This window comes from Pelecanus crispus, chromosome 10 (genome assembly GCF_030463565.1).
Source record: "Pelecanus crispus isolate bPelCri1 chromosome 10, bPelCri1.pri, whole genome shotgun sequence".
NCBI lineage: Eukaryota > Metazoa > Chordata > Aves > Pelecaniformes > Pelecanidae > Pelecanus > Pelecanus crispus.
Genome location: NC_134652.1, coordinates 31,226,884 through 31,246,636, shown reverse-complemented (window position 1 = coordinate 31,246,636; position 19,753 = coordinate 31,226,884). Strand labels below are relative to the sequence as shown.

At 43.3% G+C, this 19,753-nt stretch overlaps 1 protein-coding gene across 1 annotated transcript; it reads right to left on the bottom strand.

Moving 5' to 3' along the window:
* Positions 1-530: 530 nt before the first annotated feature.
* RGR (retinal G protein coupled receptor) lies at positions 531-18,642 on the bottom strand. Its single transcript, XM_075717855.1, has 7 exons — positions 18,564-18,642; positions 14,762-14,918; positions 13,020-13,141; positions 3,971-4,124; positions 3,264-3,381; positions 1,595-1,708; positions 531-674 (listed from the first exon to the last, which is right to left on the bottom strand). The coding sequence occupies exons 1-7, from the start codon at positions 18,640-18,642 to the stop codon at positions 531-533; spliced, it is 888 nt and encodes a 295-aa protein (XP_075573970.1).
* Between the last annotated feature and the right edge of the window lie 1,111 nt (positions 18,643-19,753).

Genomic DNA, 19,753 nt, shown 5'->3' with positions numbered 1-19,753 from the left:
CATTAGGATGGCAGATTCATCATGGAAATTTAGGAACTCCCATTTTGGGTGCATTGAAAATGCATTGTTCAGATGAACAAGCTATTTATACAGACATGTGGTGTAATACTGGATACTCCTTTAATCTTTTAGAAATCCAGACGTTACCATATGGACAAACTGCACAGATTGATTTGAGGAGGCCTCACTGGATAAACGAGTACTCTGCTTCAGTTAATTTGCTGAGCTTTTATGTTAGTGTATCAGGGAAAAAAAAATGCTTTCCAGCACACAGTTTATTTGTAATGACATATATAATGAGACTGATGACAATCAACACAGGTTTGAAGCAGCTTGTTTGACAAGCAGCTCGTGATGGTTTGGACAGTTATCTGGAGGGCTTTCTTTCAGTACTTCATTGCTTTAGCCAATGCACGGCCCTTCCAATGTGGAACCACCTTTGCACATACATATCAGAGAATGCACGGTTTCCTCTACCGCTTTCCTTTCAGTGATGTACCTGCATTAATTCAGCTTAATGCCATAATGGGTTATTTAGTTTTGTTATCAACCTCTGCTTTCTCAATCTTCTGTCCTGTGAGGAACTGCCATATTCCTCCTCTGTAGTTCTCATTGCCCAGGGCATATACAAAGGCATCCACCGTTGGCACAGTCTTGGCAATAATGGCAGGAATCTGTCATGAGACACAATATTTATTAATAGAAAAATGCACCAAGGAGCCAATGGGCTGATTTCAGCATAGGCTCAGTTTCCCTTTACCATTTGTTAATGCCTGTCTCCAATGGCAGTAGCTTGCTACCCCCGGAGAGACGAGAGGTAAAAGCAGTTTGGTCAGTCGGAGGCCCTTGTTCAGGAAATTATAGTCTCCAGGAGTAAGAATTTAGATTAGCATTGCCTGAAACTGGGATATTTCAGTTGAGAGTGAATACAAACACTTAGGAGGAGTAAAGGGTGGGCCATGGACACCTTTTGATGGATAAGCGGGCTGACATTGCTAACACATTTTATGTGGTATACTGAATACCTAAGTACAGTAATGCATTTGGTGACCTGAAACTGGGCTGATTTTTGGGGACTGAATGAAAATTGAAAGGTTTGATGTGATATTACTGAGTCTCAGAGGCAGTCTCAGAGCCAAGACTCACAGAAAAAAGGGAAAAAAAGGAGGCAGGGTAACCTTAAGTGTGATCAATTGCAGCTTCCCTGAGGAGAGGGAAGTATGAGAAAAACGAATGAGACAAACAGCCTCTTCAAAACTGAAAATTCTGAGCTGGTACTTGACCCTGGGAAGAACACAAAAACCTCCTACAAACCATGAAGCAGTGCAGGCTACAGACCTCTAACTGACTGCTGAAGAAAAAAACCTCCTGACTTCCTACATTGTTGCTTGATCAAAGCAGGAATATAATGCCTGTTATATCACTGTGCTTAGCTGTTTTGCCTTGAAAGTGGTCGATGCGCAGAATGCTTGCAGGAAATTATCTACTTATTATATATGTAATTGTGAGTAAATTGGCATGGTTCCATAGGAAGGGAGAGAGGAGAGTAAGGAGAATGTCATTGTTTGAATTCCCTCGGGTAGCATAGACGTACCATGCGGTATTTTGGTGAAATGAACATCACATTTTCAACTGCTGCGTAGAAGCATAAAAGGCAATAGGGACCCCAGCAAATGACCAGCGTCTTCAATGGTAAACCAGTATTAAACTGAAAAACAAGAGCAATTAATTCCTTTGTGTTCCACAACCACGCACGGCAACAAGCAGATGGGACAGATCCTGTGAGACCGTGGTTTGGGTTCAGTAGCAGGCGAGGACCAGCCGGCAGGATACACCATATCATTGCTGCTTTGCTATTGATGTCGGAGGTGTGCGAGCACAGCCCTCTGCGCTGAGGGCTGCCCGTGCAGCAAGCCACGAAGCCCTGTTCGGGGGGCCGGGTGGGGAGTGGCAGTAGCTCCCGGGCAGAGGTGACAGAGGTGACCTCGTGGTAGATCAGTTACATCAGTGTGTGTGTGCTAGACATAGAAGCCGTGGCCAGTAATTGCTGCTGAGGGGGGAGGGAAATGTGTAAATTTAAAAACAGATAGAAAGGAATGGTATTTTGCTGACCTCTTAGAGGTACTTGCAGACAAATAAACTGTGTGCAGCCGCTACTATGGCAGTGCAACAGATGGATGCAGTGGCATCTGTGTCGTGGTAGTAGGATTCCTGTGTCCTTCATGCTAGGGCCTTATCCATGGTGTTCGGGGCCAGCTGTTCCCAAGTATCTTATAAATACTAATGAACGGGGAAGTGATAATTTCATCCTTAAATTTTCTGCGTCGTAACTCGTCTGCACAGCTACAGAATATCGTAAGAAAGAAATTACACGCTACTGAGTAAACTCACTGAAAAAAAAAGGTAATAGACTTATAATAACAAACACTGAGATTTGTTCAAGAAATATGTAGAGGGCACGTGTATATATTGCAGACAGCTACAAACCAGTCTGCCTGACTGTCTCTTTGCCGGTATAACAGCCCCCTTGAGAACTGATTGTCTTTACTGAGTGCAGGGGTCGGGCTGTGCCTGGCAGCCACGCATCGTGCCCCAGACCGTATAGCCTGCACCTAAGGAAACAACTCATATAATCACCACATTACATTCCCATAAACCTGCCACGCCAGAGCAATTCCTTTGTTTCCAGCTCATAAAGATTTCTGAATTTCCTCAGCCAAGTGTAAACATGGCACATTTAGGAAGGCCCTTCTCCCCCCACAGGGTGCCTGTGTGTTTTCTTGCAGTGCTGCAGTTCTGGCTGACTTCCTCAGCGATAAGCTAAGAGCCTGTAGCAAAGCAGGAAATAATGATCCTTCCTGAGCAAAGTTTCTCTGGATAAATATTGATATGCTATTAGCAAATATTCTGCATGCTGTGTGTTTGTTTTGTGACTAGAGTTGGACCAGTGTTGGTGGAGGGGAATCCTCAGGGTCACTAGTCCAACCCCTGCTTTTACGGGGAGCTATTTACAGCACTAGGTCGCGGCAGATGAGGCTGGCTGGTCAAATCTTGAAATCTGTAAGGATGGGGTTTCCATAAACTTTCTGGGTGGCCCCATCCTGTGTTATGCTACCCTCCTACTCAAGAGCACTGGGGAGTTAGCACAGAAGGAGCTGAGCCAAAGACTCTATGAAAGAAACTGGCTTTTTGAGGACTTTGTCTGTATTGGATGGAGCCCTATTTTGGCAAGGCAGTTGCAGGGGCTGAGGAAGCCTTCTTACCTTATAGAGCCCACTTTTCTTGAACTTCTGGTGTATGGACTGATAGGCCGTCAGCATGATGAAGCCCGGGATCATGAAATTGAAAATGGACAGAGCAAAAAGGAATGTGATATAGTTTCTGGAAAGGGCGAGGAGGGAAAAAAAAGAGGTTATTAATTCCTCTCCAGGGCACCTTTGTAAACTTGCTGTAAATATTCATTAACTTACATTTTTAAAATTGCCCAAACCAGTTTTGTCAACACACTTTAGGTGCAGCATTTGCTGAAGGCCAGTTAAGTTGTGCCATGCTGTTGTGTGCGGGATGGGTAGCGTTGCAGAAAATCACAACAGGTATTTGGTTTCTAAACCCAAGCATCCCTACTCAGACATCAGTGCTGGACTGCATAAAAACAAACCATTCTTAAAGCGTTTCAAGTCCTAAACTCAGAAGAGATGCAGCTTACCGATGACCAAGGAGTAAGGGAGTAGCAGAAACCTAAGCGTCAGCCTCTCCCATGGAGGAAGCTGATTTTAGCTGCTCCCAGGTGCCGCCATGCGGGTCCAGGCAGCCTCGTGTCGTGCCTGCCTTGCCCCAGCCGCTGGGGAGGGAGATCTGCCCCAGCAACAACGATGGGGGAGCGCTGTGGGTTTTGGTGTGCTGCCAAGGCTGCCCCAGGGGGACGGCAGCCTCCACCCACCCTCCCGTGGGAGCTGGCCCTGGCCCTCACCTGTCCCCTTTGCTGTAGTCCAGGGTGCAGCAGGTTCGGAGGGGTTCGTAGTCGTATTCCCCCCACCCCAGCAAGGGCATCACAGACCAAAAGGCAGCAAACAGCCACGCGAACACCATCATGGAGATGGCTGTGCTCCACTGCAGCTTGCTCCCTGTGGGAAGAGAAAAGGCGGGTCTCCATGCCCGGAACGAAACCACGGGACAAAGCTGTCTGGCTCTGTGGGGCCAGAGCCAAGTGCCCCACGCCCTGGGCCTCGGGCAGAAACAAGCAGTTGTCTGCGTTTTGTAGCCTGAAGCTGACCTGAGTCTGGAGGAATCAACCTTGCACAAAATTTGAGGGAAGTTTTAGACTTTAGGAAACAGCACATTGTACACACTTTTGTGTGCTTAGACAAATGCAGTATTGCTGCTCAGCTTTGTACCACACTGGAGATACAGCTGCTGTTACAAACATTATATTCTTGTATTTTGGGAATGTGTTTAAAGACTCAGATGAGACAGAGAGTAGAAGGCTCAGGGTGATGCAATAAACAGTGTTTGAAGAGTTAGAGCCCCGCCGCAGGGTGTCAGTCAGATCAGAAATGTGACTGCACACAGTCCCCAGCCCCTGCCTGCTTCCTTCCCACCCTGCCAGGCGTGCAGGGCACACGGGGTTATTAAGTATACCATGTTCTAAAAACGCTGCTCATCAATATATATGTAGATATGTATACACAACCTGACAACAGATCTTGTCCTAAAAATACTGCTGGTCAAATTATTTTGCCCTTAAGAGCATTCCTTAGCCTGGAACAGGAAATGTGAAACTCAGCGTTGGTAATTTTTTTCTAGTTTTATAATAAAAATGATCACTTGTGCCTATCTCATCCGGTTCCATAAAATACTGTAGGAATAGGTCAGTGAATGAAATGAAAGATTGGGAACTTCAGAAAGCACAGGAAGTATTGCTTCATGGAGAAGGCAAGCAGGCTTCCCTGCTGCTGCAGGACATTGTGTTAGCCTCGCTGCTTGCGTGTAAAAAGGCTTGGATAATTTTGTTATCGAGGCTAACGTCCGTAATCATGCCCATGCTGAATAGCCCATGACGCCAGCTGCACCAGCAAGGAGCTCGGTGACTTTGCTCACTACTCCTTTCTGATCAAATCTCCCATTAGGGAGAAGTAATGATGTAGTTTTCACTGAGGTTGGGAAGCAATCTTTTCATCTGCCCTTAACAGCAGCATCGTGACAGCAGGCTAGGAAGATTCAGGCCACTTCTGATCTTTCTCAGAAAGGTGAAGGATTGGAGGTGAGACACATGAGGTGAGGCCCTGCCATGGGAACTGATGCGCGGGTGGAGAGCGTGTGGGGGCCACACAGGCTGGAGATCCCCGCGGGGCAGCAGCCCCGGGAAGGACCCCAAGCTCTACAGTAGCTATGTTGTGTTGTGCTGTCCCTATTTATTTTAAAGAAGGATAATAAAGTAGGGGTGTGAGTGAAATTGCCCTTTTACGGGAATGCCGATTCTACCTCTGTCCTTTTTCTTATCTTCCAGAGGTTCTTCAGGGAAAGGAATTACAGTTTGAATTGCATTAAAAATCAACGTGGAAAAGTTGTTTGGTGCAGGTGTTCAAAAATTAGTTATGGGAAAAGACAGGTGTACACATGGCAATTCAAATACCAAGGAAAAAGTAAAGAAAATCCTTTTTATTAAATATTCTGTGTTTTAATATGGTAGTTACCAAAAAATCTATTGATTTTTTAGTAATTTAAAACATTATTTTTTTATAATTACTAATGAAGAATGATTAATAATGACTAATATCTGTCTTTTGTATGATTCCTACCTAGAAGATATACTTTGGCTGCAAAGGCTCAAATACTGCTTTGTAGTACTGACATGATATGACTCAGGAATGACACAGATGAAAATGAAGGAATAGTTTCTCATTTAGGGGACTAGAAGTACGAGTCAAACTTTTTAGTAACTTGTAATTATTCTTAACCTCCCAGTCCAAAGAAGCAATGCAGCCTAAGTTGTATCTTTCAGAACTGCATCCTATTTAGGTATATGCTCAAACAAGCATGTTAGAGTTGTCACTCATCCAAGGTTTCCATTTCCATTTGTGTTCTGCGTAGCAGTTCTTGTAGCTTGGCTTTACACAACTGTAACTTGAAATTCAGTGAGGACAAAGCTTATTACACAAGCTGTCAGGTTTGTTTTGTGTTTTAAATATTCTAGCAACTTTTTAAAGGCGTTATCAAAAGCAGCTGCACTGAAACCTGGATCCGAATTGTGTTTCTTTTAAACCAAGCTCATGCCATAAGTAGCTTTTTTGCTTTGGGAAATTTACCACTTACAATTTTGTAAGTGGTAAGCCCTCCTGATATTCTGAAAAAAACATACTAAATCTTGGGGGGTTTTTTTGTTTGTTTTTCAGCAAGTCCTATAAATTAGTTAATACCAATTATTTTTCATGGTATCTTGTGGCAGAAACTTTCCACCCCATCCTTTCACTTCATGGACTACTGCAATATCTTGAAGGTCTCAAAACGCTGTGGGCCATGACTGAGGCACTCCAGTGTTACTGGGTCCTAGCCACACACTGGCACCTTATGGATCTTTTCATGTAAGGAGAAGAAACTTGCATTGACAAAATTTGACCTCAACTGCTGGGACACCGTGTTGGCATGCTGTAGGCAGCCCGTGGGAGCCTGCAGTGACAGAGGGCGGCTGATCCAGCTGCCTGCATGCGTTTGGGGGGGAGTTGGTGGAAATCTCACCTTCCCTGCTGTCGCCTTGCAGAGAAAAGCAGGGGAAGCTCTTGCTCCACTGGCTCCCACCACCTCCGGGGTCTTTCACGGTACCCAGTCTCTTGGTGCCATGTCTTTCCTCCGGCCCCATGTGCTGGGGTGCGAGCAGGTAACAAGAACGTTGTGAGGCCTCCTGCTGAAATGGCTTTCAAATATTTCCTATCAAGAGTGGCTTTAATGAAGATTTCTGTGTTTAATTTTTTACTAGGAAAAGTGCAGCCTACAGGACACTCTAAGGGAAAACTGCCAGTGCTTTTGGCTGGCAGTGCCCTGCCTTGGTTCCCCCTCTGCTGCAGCTGGGCATGCCCCATGTGCCTGGCAGGGCCATGGGGAGCACAGCGAGATGACACTTCTCAATTTCCTTTAGCTTTCTTTTTTTCCTTCACTTTCCTAACTTTTTGCTTTAATGTTTGTGCCTCTTCTATGAAAAACTGTAAAAAAAGGTTATGTTAGTTACTTTTCCATGGGTGTTAGGGAAACCCATTTTCTTATTCGGTGTAGAATAAAAGGACCATGCAATAATGGAGTCTGGCACCAGGCGTATCTCAACGGCCTGCATTTGGAAAGCTCATCTCTGGGGCTGAGTTCATATGTTCTCTCTCCTCACATCTAAGGAGTCCCATTTTGGACACTAGAAAAGGAGAGAATCAGAACTTACAAAATTAAATTCTTCCTTCTGGGTTTGGCCTTTTGCAAAATGAAAATAATGATGAAATGGTACTAGTGAAATCAGCTGCCTGTTGACTCTCCAGAAAACGTTTAATGACACATCAGAACTAGCTAAAAATGTATGAACATAAAATTAAACAAACTTGATATTATTTTAGCTTTACCCAGAAAAAATACTTTCAGTACAAAAACAGTGAAAGAATTGTGCTTCATTCGCATGGCAAAAATGTCCTCCTCTGAGAGGGCCGACAGCAAGAAAGCAAGATGAGAGCAGTTCAGTCGTTTTTGTGCAGATGAGGCCATTGCTTTACCTTAAATGCCTTTTTTGGCCTGATAAAATTTAATGTAACAGCCATGAAGGTCCTAATTCAGTTAAATGTGTATGTATGGAGTTCAGCATATGCTTATGGATATAATTCCTAAATACTGCTGGCAATTTGGTCCTATTAAGTCTAATCACTCTTGTGCTCTGGCTTTCTCTCCTTGAAAAGCAAGAGGGAAGTTTCTCTTTTCCATACAGTGAAATATTAATACAGGGGATTTAAAATGGCTTCCGTAAGTGCTTTGGAACAGAAAGAGGTCACTCTAATAAACAAAAAACCCTCCATCATTTAAAGATTACTAAAATTGTGATGTCAAAAGCTTAAATTTTAGGAAGTGCTAGATAGAGCATGGAACAATCCTTTTGATTATGCTGGCTAGTTTTTAGTGACATAATCATAAACTATTTCTTCATCTTTAGTCTGTGGGGACATTTATGAATTTAGATTCTTTGAAGATTTATAAATTGGTCGAACATTTAGCTGATTTTCACAGAAAGGTGAAAAATACATCTCTGGCACAGTGGCTACCATTCAACTACATTTCAGGCTGGTGTTCAAAAGGAATTTCTCAAACAAAAGGTCAACAGGATTTTCTAGGATGGAGGGGGAAAAAAAGTCCCTTTTCCTCATTCTTGCAAATGGTTAAGTTATAATAGCTGATATATGCCAGAACAATATAGCTTATACCAGACTTCATGACATGCATCACTTAAAATTGGCAAGGTTTATCAAAGACAAAAGTATCTGAAAGTCTTATAAGGGATAATATGTATCAGTCATAAGTAAAATAGCTGTTGGTACCTACTTCATCTGCAGTGCAAAAAGCACCAGTCACTGGTGCTCACAAGTATTCATTTTTTGTAGGAATAAGAAAGCTGCACTGCGTAATAGCTTCTTTTGTGCATATCATTAGAAAAAGCTATTTAAAATAATCTAATAAAGGGATTTTTTTTTCTCCATTAATTTTTTGCTGTGGTTCTCCATGATCATAAAGCTGTCTTGGCAATCCAGTGAAAATGCAAAATCTGTATAAACATTGGCATTTTGTCGGGGAAAACTGATGCAGGTGCAAGACTAGATGAAGGAAGTGTGGCAGGGTGGCTGCAGTAAGTGTGGCAGGAGGTAATGACATGCTCCTAATTTGACAGAGCTGACAGCTGCAATTGGAGCAAACGGTAGTTTGCTAATCTCTGAATACAGATATAACAACCTAGATTTCCTTGAATGTTAAGGATTAGATAAAACTCACTGCAATTCTACATCTTGAAATTGAATGCTGCTGCAAAATCCCTGCTGATTTTGTTCGTCTTTTCTCTCATAATATTGAGAAAAGTGCTGACATAAATCACTTCAGATTTTCCATTTCCCCCTAATTCTTAAATGCAAGTGTAAAATCTAGATTTTCTTCTTTCCTTTTAAAACTGTAACTGTATACCATGGTTATGAAAGGAAAAAAAAACTGACCAGGGTCCTTCCCCTCTCCACAACCTGCTGACAGCAGCATGCTACGCTCTCCAAAATGAACTGTGCATTCAGTAGAAATGCCTTCAGCAAAGTTGTCTCTGTGGTAGGTGGCTGCTTTCAGATCGCTGACCCCCTGGGCTGTTCACCAGCCGCCCTCCGCCTGCCTGATCCCAGCTCCAGTGAGACCTCCCAGGCTGCTGCTTCCTTCCTCCCTTGCTACATTAAGAACACAATTCAGGACATTTTCCTCATTTTAATGGCCAGGGAGGGAGAACTAACAATGTCTCCCTTGACATAAAATGTCATCTTCTGTCCTGAATGCTTGGCTATTGACAGACAACTTCCTCGGAGTTTGCCCTTTCCTCCTTCACTGTCAGGTACTAACATAAAACTCCTCCTGTTTTCTCCTTTTCCCCCTAATGATCAAATTTTGAAATACAGCAATCTCTTTTCCCACCTCGCTAGTGACTGACATTCAAACCCTTCAGACTCCCCTGCCTTTTTTCCTCTTATTGCATACTTTTAGACTACAGATTTCTGTAGTTCTCTCCTCCTTGCTGTGGAAGTAGCATCTCATAGGCACCAAAGCCACATTAGGGGATGAATAGAGAGTTGCCCAGCATGGGCAACTGGCAGGAAGAAAGCAAGAGGAGGGAGAGTGAAATGTCTTGAAACTCTAGCTTCTCTGCCTTGTGTGGTGGTCATACTATTTTCTTCCATATGCCAGTCAATATCAACCTGTTTTCTGATGAGTGACATGTCTAGTTATCAAAACATTTTAAAGGCTAGCACTTTGTCACTGAGGGTTGTATTAACTTCCAAATTTAAAAACTTGGTTGATTTTCAGGATGTTGGTGAATGTATTTGTGTTATTAGCATCCAGAATGGCTGAAAAGTCCTGTTTTTTTTCTCATCATCATAGTAATCTCTCATTCTCATCAGCTCTTTCTTCCTCAGAAATATGGATAGTGGATAACCAAGTGCCAAGCTGAGGTTTTCAACAAACAACAATGGTTTTCTGGGAAACAGTTAAGACATAACAAAAACATTGTGAATGATATAATCGAGTCTGGAAGGAATACCTGTTCCCGGGGAATGAAGATAAAACGTTGATAGCTTTGGTTTTTAGGCAAAGGTATTTGGTACCTTCTGTACAGGCATGCAACTCGCACCAGTGTCAACAGGAGTTTAATGTATGGATTGAGAACACAGTATGGCCTGTAGGCTTGGTATATCAGATCTATGAAATATGACTTAATCTTCCTCGCAATCAGCATGTGGAGGATGAAATTAGAAGTGGCTGGTTTTACTGGAATAGCCACAGAGCATGAGCTTTTAAAACCTCCTGGGTTTTTGTTTGTGGTTTTGTTTTGTTTTGTTGTTCAAAATGTTCAGTAGTAGCAGCAATGTTTGGTTATCAGTAAGTAACAATTTGAGCAAAGTAAAGAAGGTTGTGCCCTTAGGGTCTCTCTGCCTGTGCTCTTAATGTAGTATGCTCTTGACTGGAGGAGTGCATGACACGAAAGCATTAAAGTCAATGTTGCGGAGAGTAAAATGTCTTTCCAAAGACATGCTTATTTTCAGGCTGTCTCTCTTGTAAAATACAGATGCTACCCTTCTAGCTCCAAACACATTTCAGTGTCCAAAGGGTGTTGGTATGGATTTAGCTTACAGCCTGCATTATTTGGGGGCCTTTGTCTGGACATGAGAAAAAAAGCCCAAACACTTCCTTGCCTGAGCTGAATTCTTGATAAAAGTTGCAGAACAAAAAGTTGGCAACTTTTCCACCCTCAACGGGATCATCAGATTGAACATGTTGGCTGTGTGCTCTGGGTGTGTTTTACCACTTGCTGCTTTAATCATATGGAAGCCATGGTTCAGGCTGTGTGTATGCTAATGGCAGAGGGGATTGAAGTGCTGCAGCTCAGCAGTTTCTTCCCCTGCCAACTTTTACTTTCATTTAGAAAATATTTTCTGAAGTGGTCTAAGCAACATGTGCTTTACCACAAGAAAAGGAGGGCTGCATTTGTCTATCAACATTGCCAAAGGGACACAATTTTTTGGGGAATGGAGTGGTCATGTGGGGTGCTCTGGACTCCTCACTCTTCTGGAAAGTGCCTGGCTTTAGCAGGAAAGATGAAAGCTGCAGATCTGCATGGGAGGACCTCATCCATTTCTCCCAGGTGGCAGAGCTCCCACACAACTGCCAAAATGGCCAAATAGTGCAGATTAGGGCATTCCGAGCATTACGGAGAGCTGAGATGTCCTTTCAGAATAAGCTTGTATTTCACATCATATCTCTTTCCCTTTTCCTAATGAGGGCCATGAGATTGTACACCCTGTGTTTGTCTCTCAGTCCTTTCCTAAAACTTTTGAAAACATTGGCTACTTAGAAGTAAACTGGAGAGGGCAGTGGGGACTGACAGGTACTAAGCTGCTGCATTTACTGTGAAAGTTGGTGTCTGGGGAGAGGTGAGGCCCCATGAAAGCACCCACAGAACAGTCAGCACAAGTCTATCTCATCAGACAAAAGCAAATGTCATCCCTGTGTACTATGTTCACAAGAAAGCAGGATTTGCCAGTTCCAGTGCTCACAAGGCTGCTAGTTTGTTTTACAGCAGATGATAATGCCCCTTGCTGTGCTTCCTGACTTCTGTGCTAAGGGAACATAGTTATCCCCCTGTTCTCCCCATCCGCAGTGGTGGCTGGAGCACAGCTGAGCCCTCAGCACAAGTCCTAGCAGTCTCTGCAGACACCAAATCCAACTTGGCACCCTAATTCAGCAGGAATTTCCACTCATGTTACATGAATGCATGAATCCAGTACTGCCAAAGTTTGGGAGGTAGTTCTGTGATAAAAACCAGCGCATATCTATTCTAGAAATCCATATATTTGACAATCCTGTCAATGTCTATTTCTCACCTAAATCAACAATATGCTTTCATAAGTCCACAAAAAATCAAATTTATTTTCCTGGGTTGATATCCCTGTCTAATATTAGATTTTCATTAAATCCAGCTAAGGTGTCAGAGCTAGTTAAAAACTAAATTGCAAGAAAAAAACAAAAAATGGCCTTCTCTAAGAGAAGAAAAATAACCTATTCCTCCTCTTATCAGTACTTAAAAATAGCTCTGCCGCTTTTTTTGAAACTTGTGGATAATTTGTTCCTTGCTTGGGAAGAAGTGTGCTGAGTTCCAGTCTTCATAAGGGGGCCTGCAACGTAGCACAAGCCCGACAAATGGCTCTTGTGCCCCAAAGCGCCTGTGTGTTGCACAACTGGGCGGCTGAGCTCTGTCTGCCCGAGTACCTCTGCAGAAGTGCTTTGCTGTGGGCTCTGTTCCAGCTGCTGTATCTGTAGAGGCAGCTCTCTAGCTACGTGAAATTTATCTGTAATTAGTAAACTCTGCATGGGCATGAAGATCTATTTGGTACACAGCAGGATGTTGGATGGAAGCCCAAGGTGCATAGATTTTTTCTTCAATATGAGGAGTTGAATTTTGTTTGGGACACTGAATATTACTTATGGAGAAGGTGGAAGCATGGCAAGAGGGTCAGGACTTGGATGTCATCTGGAAGAGAAAATATCTCCTGAGGGTGGCTGGTTAGTACTCCCTGTATGGGAAGAGGTCCTTTGGAGAGTTTTTTTATATTTGCTCTATCTCTAGTGTGCAAGGTAAAAAAACTTACATGTAAGATGTGCAGATAATAAATATGTGCTTGCTTTGATTCTCTGAAAACTAAGCAAGCTGCCATATAGCAGGATCTGGGTAAGGTTGCTAGGTAAATTGTAGCCCTTACTTGTACAGTAGTGATGATACCGGTCCCAGGCGACCGCAGCGCTGGAGCTAATGCTGGCTAGTGCTGTCAAGAAGCCCTGGAATCCATGGATTTGACAGCCATCAGAGCCATAGGGCCAGTATCTGTCAACAAACAAGGAATATGTTAAGAAAATTATAGGAAAAGGTGAAGACATGTTTGGAAATTGCATTAACAGAGAGGGTAAAATGATAGCCTGTGCATGTGCTTTCTAAGTCTTTGAAACATTGTGAATGCTGTCACTGTAGTTGCCTTTAGGTATTTGCCAGTATTTATCTTGCTGTGGTGTCTGATATAGTAAACCAGCTATTTTTACTCTTAATATGGAGAAGAAAACATAACCCTGCATTTATGTATTGGAAAGTTGGTTTTTTAACTTGAAATCTACATTTCATCCAATTATCCATATCTTCAGAATTTGCACCCACTGGGAGCAGCCAATTTATCAATGTGTGAAAGTAGCAAATGAGTAATGACCTTTTGGAAAGTCAGTGTTCACCATGCAACACAGTACAAAAGCTCACAACAAATAAAAATACTCCTGATAGCAAGACCAAGGCCACCAAATGTCTTTGCAGACAGAATGAAAAGAACCATGAGATAGTCTCACGTAGCAGAGCTACACGGCAAGGAGCTAGGTCTTTTTTTTTCTTTCTGTGTTCATCTAACCTGACTCTTAGGCTCATAAAGCTGGCTGTGACGTGGAAATCTTCAGCAATCTCCTTTCTCATGTATTTACAGGACACCAGTATAATGCATTAGGAGACACCCTGGAAGTCCCTGTGAACAGGAGATAGCTGACTTCTTGGGAGGCTGGGAAACTTCTGCTCCCATTTAAAAGAAAAGGTCCTGCAATTGTTAAAACCAAGCTCATTTTGATGTATTGACCTCAGCTTCTCAGCTCCAGTTCAGTAAAGGCATCTGTATTGACTTCAGTGAGACATAAATGTCTGAAACAAGAGTGACCTATACAGGAGGTAAAATAGTGTTGAATAAGGCCTCATTGGAGCTTATTATTGACGTGTTAATTTGCAAAAATGTTTTTATATCCACTAAGAGAGAATAAAATGGTCATATTCTGGCTGTTCTCTATTAAAGGTATTTCAAGGGTTTAAAAATATGCTAATGAGGTAGAATTATTCATCAGATATTTTATAGTGTGGTGGGGGTTTTTTTGAGTATGGTTTGCTTGTGATTTGTTTGTTGTAATTATTCACTGAAATGCTTGATACTGTTTCTGTCCTCTGACTAAATGATTGATGTGTGAAAATGTGGAAAATGAAATGTGTCATAACTGATGTGAACTCCCTGCTAATAGATCTGCATTTTCCACAAACTTCTCAAATAGGTGCTTTAATGGAAAGGTTCATAAAAAACCAGAAAGACTTGCAGATAAATTTGGGGTCAGTCTAGAGGTTTAGTCAAATGAAAACATACTACTATTTTGATGTTCAACTAGCTTAACCACTGGTAAAGCTGTCTGGTTAAATGTCTTCTGTAAGCAGTCTTATAATCTGTCAGTGATTATATACAGTAAAGTCTGCTTTTTTACTTGTCTGGTAGAACTATACCATTCATTTTGCTGTTTCAGATTGAGAGACTGAGAAGGTTGTTTAGGTGGTATGCTAGAAAGAGAGTCATTTAATTAATTTGACCTCTTAGAACTTAAGCTGTTAATTTTCATGTGGTTCTTTTGAGCATCTTTTAGGAAAAAGAAGATCTACCTTAGGAAGCTGGAAAAGGCAGCGATGAATGCGTTGATGCAGATCCCGCAGTCGGCCAGTGCAATGCTGAGAACCAGCAGATTGCTGGGTGTTCGGAGTTCTTTGATTTTTCGGAAAGAAACAATTGTCAAGCCATTCAGACAGAAACCAAGCAGGGCTGAAATACAGAATTGTTTGGCGTGATTCAACTGGAAATAGAAAATAACTACTGGTACTGCTGTTTTCTTTAATGAGAGAACAATTATTACTGTGGAAACTTACGCATAGGTAATATATCTGTAGTGGTGACAGTCTGCACGCAAGTTACAAAGACTTTCAGGAGAGAAGTCATAGGTAACAGCTGAAGCCAATGCTTCAAACTGCATCAGGGATATGGCCACTCATGCAGAGCAGAAATGGTTTACTCTTATTTGTAGTTCTGCCTTTTGTTTATTAATAGAGAAACCTGATTGCTAGGCTCCATCCAGGGACACGTGGGTCAGAGCGAGGGAGGTGCAGGGGAAGCAGTTTCAGAGGGGCTGACAGCCAGCACATGCTGCTGGTGCACATGTCTCCAGGCCTGTCTCTGCTATAGAAATTGGTTGTGTTTAATATCAATGGCAACATTCTTTTGTGTTTAAGCATAGAAATCCCTCAGCCGTGTTTCAGTCAGCCTGCCTCCCTTTGGGCTTCTGTCTAAGGTTAAGCTAGACAGCGCTTGAATCACACCAGCTCAATCTTATTACTGCCCTTCGTCAATAGACTATACATGGAAAGGAATAATCTAATTATAAAAAGCAGTCACTGACAGAGTTCAAAAAATAACGTAATGTTGGTCCTTAGAGAGGAACATCCAGGCAACCCCAGCTATTCACCCAGCACAGAGCTGTGCCGCCCCCAACCCCCTTCTTCACTGGTTTAAACTCAAGCTTTGTCCTTTAATGTCCTTTTCAAGACGACCTGAATTATTTTAGCTCTGATGAGGCTCTGACTCAACATCCAATCTCTAAGTTGCAGTTAGATGAGACACAGTACATCTTTTTTCTTTGTGTTCTTCTTGGAAACAGAAATTATGTAGCGCAGAAAAAAATCCATATCCCCTAATTCTGTAAGGTAGTGTAGCTACTTATGCTCATTGTCTTAATTCTGCAGTTACATAAGATGGATGATTTTGTTTAGTCAGAAACCCTGCTCCTACCTTAATTGCATTAATGGCTGATGGCATAACCATAGTAACAGCTGATGTGTGTCTTTCATTACACAACATATAACAAAATATTTCCAGGAGAAATATTTGGAGCCATTCATGATCTGCTGTTCTTATTTCCTCCCTGCCAGCTTACCTCCCACCCACAGGGTGAAACTGCTGCCCACTCTCCCAAATGCAGTCAAGCCTTTAGGAGAGGTATGTTGTGACCATATTTAGAGTAGAGCTGAAGAGTTACTACTGTATCAACTTTTTTCTCTTTCCCCTGTTTTTGGAAGCTTCAGGCTTCACCCCACTGTGCTTTCTTGAAGGCGGCTAGCGTAAGTGTACAGCCAGCAGTGCCCAGGAGGCCAAGAAGGCCAACAGCATCCTGGCCTGTATCAGGAACAGTGTGGCCAGCAGGAGCAGGGACGTGATTGTCCCCCTGTACTTGGCGCTGGTGAGGCTGCACCTGGAATACTGTGTCCAGTTTTGGGCCCCTCAATACAAGAAAGACATTGAGGTGCTGGAGCGTGTTCAGAGAAGGGCAATGGAGCTGGTGAAGGGTCTGGAGCACAGGCCTTATGAGGAGCGGCTGAGGGAACCGGGGTTGTTTAGCCTGGAGAAGAGGAGGCTGAGGGGAGACCTTATCGCTCTCTACAACTCCCTGAAAGGAGGTTGTAGCGAGGTGGGTGTTGGTCTCTTCTCCCATGTAGTTAGCGATAGGACGAGAGGAAATGGGCTTAAGCTGCGCCAGGGGAGGTTTAGGTTGGAAATTAGGAAAAATTTCTTCATGGAAAGGGTGGTCAAGCATTGGAACAGGCTGCCCAGAGAGGTGGTGGAGTCACCATCCCTGGAAGTGTTCAAAAAATGGGTAGATGTGGCACTTGGGGACATGGTTTAGTCTAGCCTACCCTTGATTGGTTTAGAGTGGACTTGGTAGTGTAGGTTAATGGTTGGACTGGATGATCTTAAAGGTCTTTTCCAACCTAAACGATTCTATGATTCTAAATTAAGAAAAATAGCTTTGAGTTTTCATTTTTAGAACAGCAAATGTGTCCAATAAAGTGAATGCAAGGTTTTCCTCTTCCCCAGCATTTTTTTTGCAAACTTCACTTAGAAGCTGCAGCAAAAAAAAGCTCTTCATTGCCTTTCTCTCAGAGTCTCTGAGAAAGTGAATTAATCTTTAATTATTTAGTTTGATCTTCTAAGTCAGATTACAAAGATAAAGTATTATTACCAATCCGCTGGGCACATTCTGTCTAAAACCCTATAGAAAGTATTTGCGTTTAGTAAAACATAAATGTGTTAAACCGCATCTAGTTTTAAGTGAAGGTTACCAGCAGGTACTTCGCTTGGACTTCAAGGACCGCAGGTGGCTGCAGGCTGCAGCCTGCGGGCACAGGTGGGCGGGCAGGCGGGGGCCGGCAGGGCCACGGCACCCGGACCGGCCGATCCCCAGCAGGACCCGGCTATCAGGCTCTGCCAGCACCCAGTGGCATCCCTGTCCTCTTGGCACTTCTCACCCCTCTGTAACAAAGTGCAGAGTCGTGCCAGGACCTGCCAGGCCTTAATGGCTCTTCCCCAGGTTTAGCCCTGAACTAGGCAGCAGCTCGCCCCTGGGCCAGTAGTAGAAGCTTTTTTTTCTCTCTCTCTCTTCCAAGGAAGAGTTTCTGACACAGCTTTTCCAGCTTTACTTGGCAGGCAGATACGATGCTGCCTTCCAGCTGAGCTCACCTGCAAGGAGAGGGCAAGCATGCTCCTTTCTCCCATGCTCCACGTTCATGGGGTCCCATTTGTCCCATTCTGATGGTGCTTACAGCTTCTCCTCCTCTGCTGTTGGGCCCCACGATCCCTGCATCCCAGCTGAGCGGCACTATGCAGGGATGGGGTCCCAGGCCCTGACTGGGATGTAGCTCGGGAGAGAAGCCAGTGACTGACACTGAAGTAATCCTAGCTACGAGCCTGTCCTTCGCTAGCTGCCAGCTACAAACAAATTCACAGTTTTGTTGCAGTCTCTTAACAAAGTGGCACATGCCTTAAGAAAACCCCACATTGGCTAAATTAAATTAATACAATCTTCTACCTCTAGTTTTGCTTCTTAACACTGTGAGAGCTTTTGAATCTCATGCAAGTATATTTCTGTTTGTTATGTTTACCCGGCAGCCATTAATCGCAGTGCTACCAATGCAATCTGGATGTATGCTGACAGTTACTAGGCTCTTTTGGCCCTATCGTCTGTGATTGTAAGACAGCATCACAACCCACAAAACAAGCAGCCCAATTATATTCAGAGATCATTAGTCATTTCAACATCCTCCCCCCAAGGAAGACAAAATTGCCTTTAAAAGTCAACAACAAAATCTTACATCTTAAATTCTTCATAAGAAAGCTAAGTAGCAAGTACTGCCCCACCATAGGGCAGCTATGTATACAGAGCAGATACTCACTGCAAACAGCTTGCAGCTCACCTTGATTTACTCACCAGAAGTACTAGCGAGGTAGCCACAGTAACCACAATAGGTCTGGGTCAGTGTGCGACAAATGCTGCTGTTTGCCTCAATTTTCCTTCCCCCTTCCACTAGGAATAATAGGGGTAAAAATCTTATTGCATCTGAGGTCCCGCACTGTGCTTACCTTCTACCAGCAGGGCAGTGCCGATGGCAAACACCTCTAATTCAGTGAAGCCTTCAGGGAGAGGGTATGCAGTGACCATGCTTGCGACAAAAATGCCAACAGATTTAACCTCTGCCCTCTGTTATAGCTGTAGGGCTGCCTTTTCTCTGGATCCCCCTTCTTCCACTAGCCCAAGGCTTCTTAAAGGAGCAGCTCACGTGCAGACACATGCTCATTATTATATAAAAGCTTTGGGGTTTTTACTCCCACCACTACAATCCCCACAAGAATGTCATTAATGATGGGACTAGCATCAACCCGCACTCCCCCCTCCCCTGCAAATCGTATTTCAGACACCAGCAAAATGAAAGCATTCATTGCAATTACAACAAGTTCTTTGTAGAGACAAGATTAAGAACCCTGTCCAGTTAATTCTGCAACACTGGAAAAGAATTAAATGTTGTGGAACGACGGAAACATGTAATATGTAATTGGGGAGTGACCTGGAAAACAAAGGGGCACTCACTGAGTTGGTAATTAGGGGAAAAGGATGAACCAAGAATTTCTGCAGCATATAGGTCTTCCCCTCACCCCTTTTTTAGAAACTGGCCAGTATATTTTTCTGGCAATGACTGTTCTGTATATTAACATAGCTCCTCTTCATAACTGAGGCTTGAATTAAGGTGCACACTGGCACAGCCTGATTAAAGGCAAACACTTACAAATTACTGATTTTGGGCGCCAGACATACAAGGATGTATGTGAGTTGTCCAGTGGTGAGTGCTTACAGGAATTACCTTACTGTCCTTTTGGAGATGTCTGAGGGCTGGGGTCCTGGTGTAGTGTGGCTCTGGAGTATGTGCAACATGCAGCTTGTCCAGCCTCCAGATCCTTACCTGCCGGCCAACTCCCCACCACGAGCAAAACACATGATGGATCTGAGACGTGCGTGAGCCCTTGTCGTTTCCCAGCAGGGTCAACCATTTTCCTTTCATTTTTTGTACTACTGATTGATTAACTAATTCTTTGGGAATATGAATGCCTGAATCCTGCAAAATGGAAGACAGCAGCTTTCAGAGTGCAAGTGAAACAAATGGTACTTTTTTAGCTATACAACTATTATTTATGTAATTTTCAATGCCTGCCCATTAAAAGTGAGAAACTTGGCCACAGTTCTCAATTTTTAACCAACATTTAGAGTAGCAATAGCT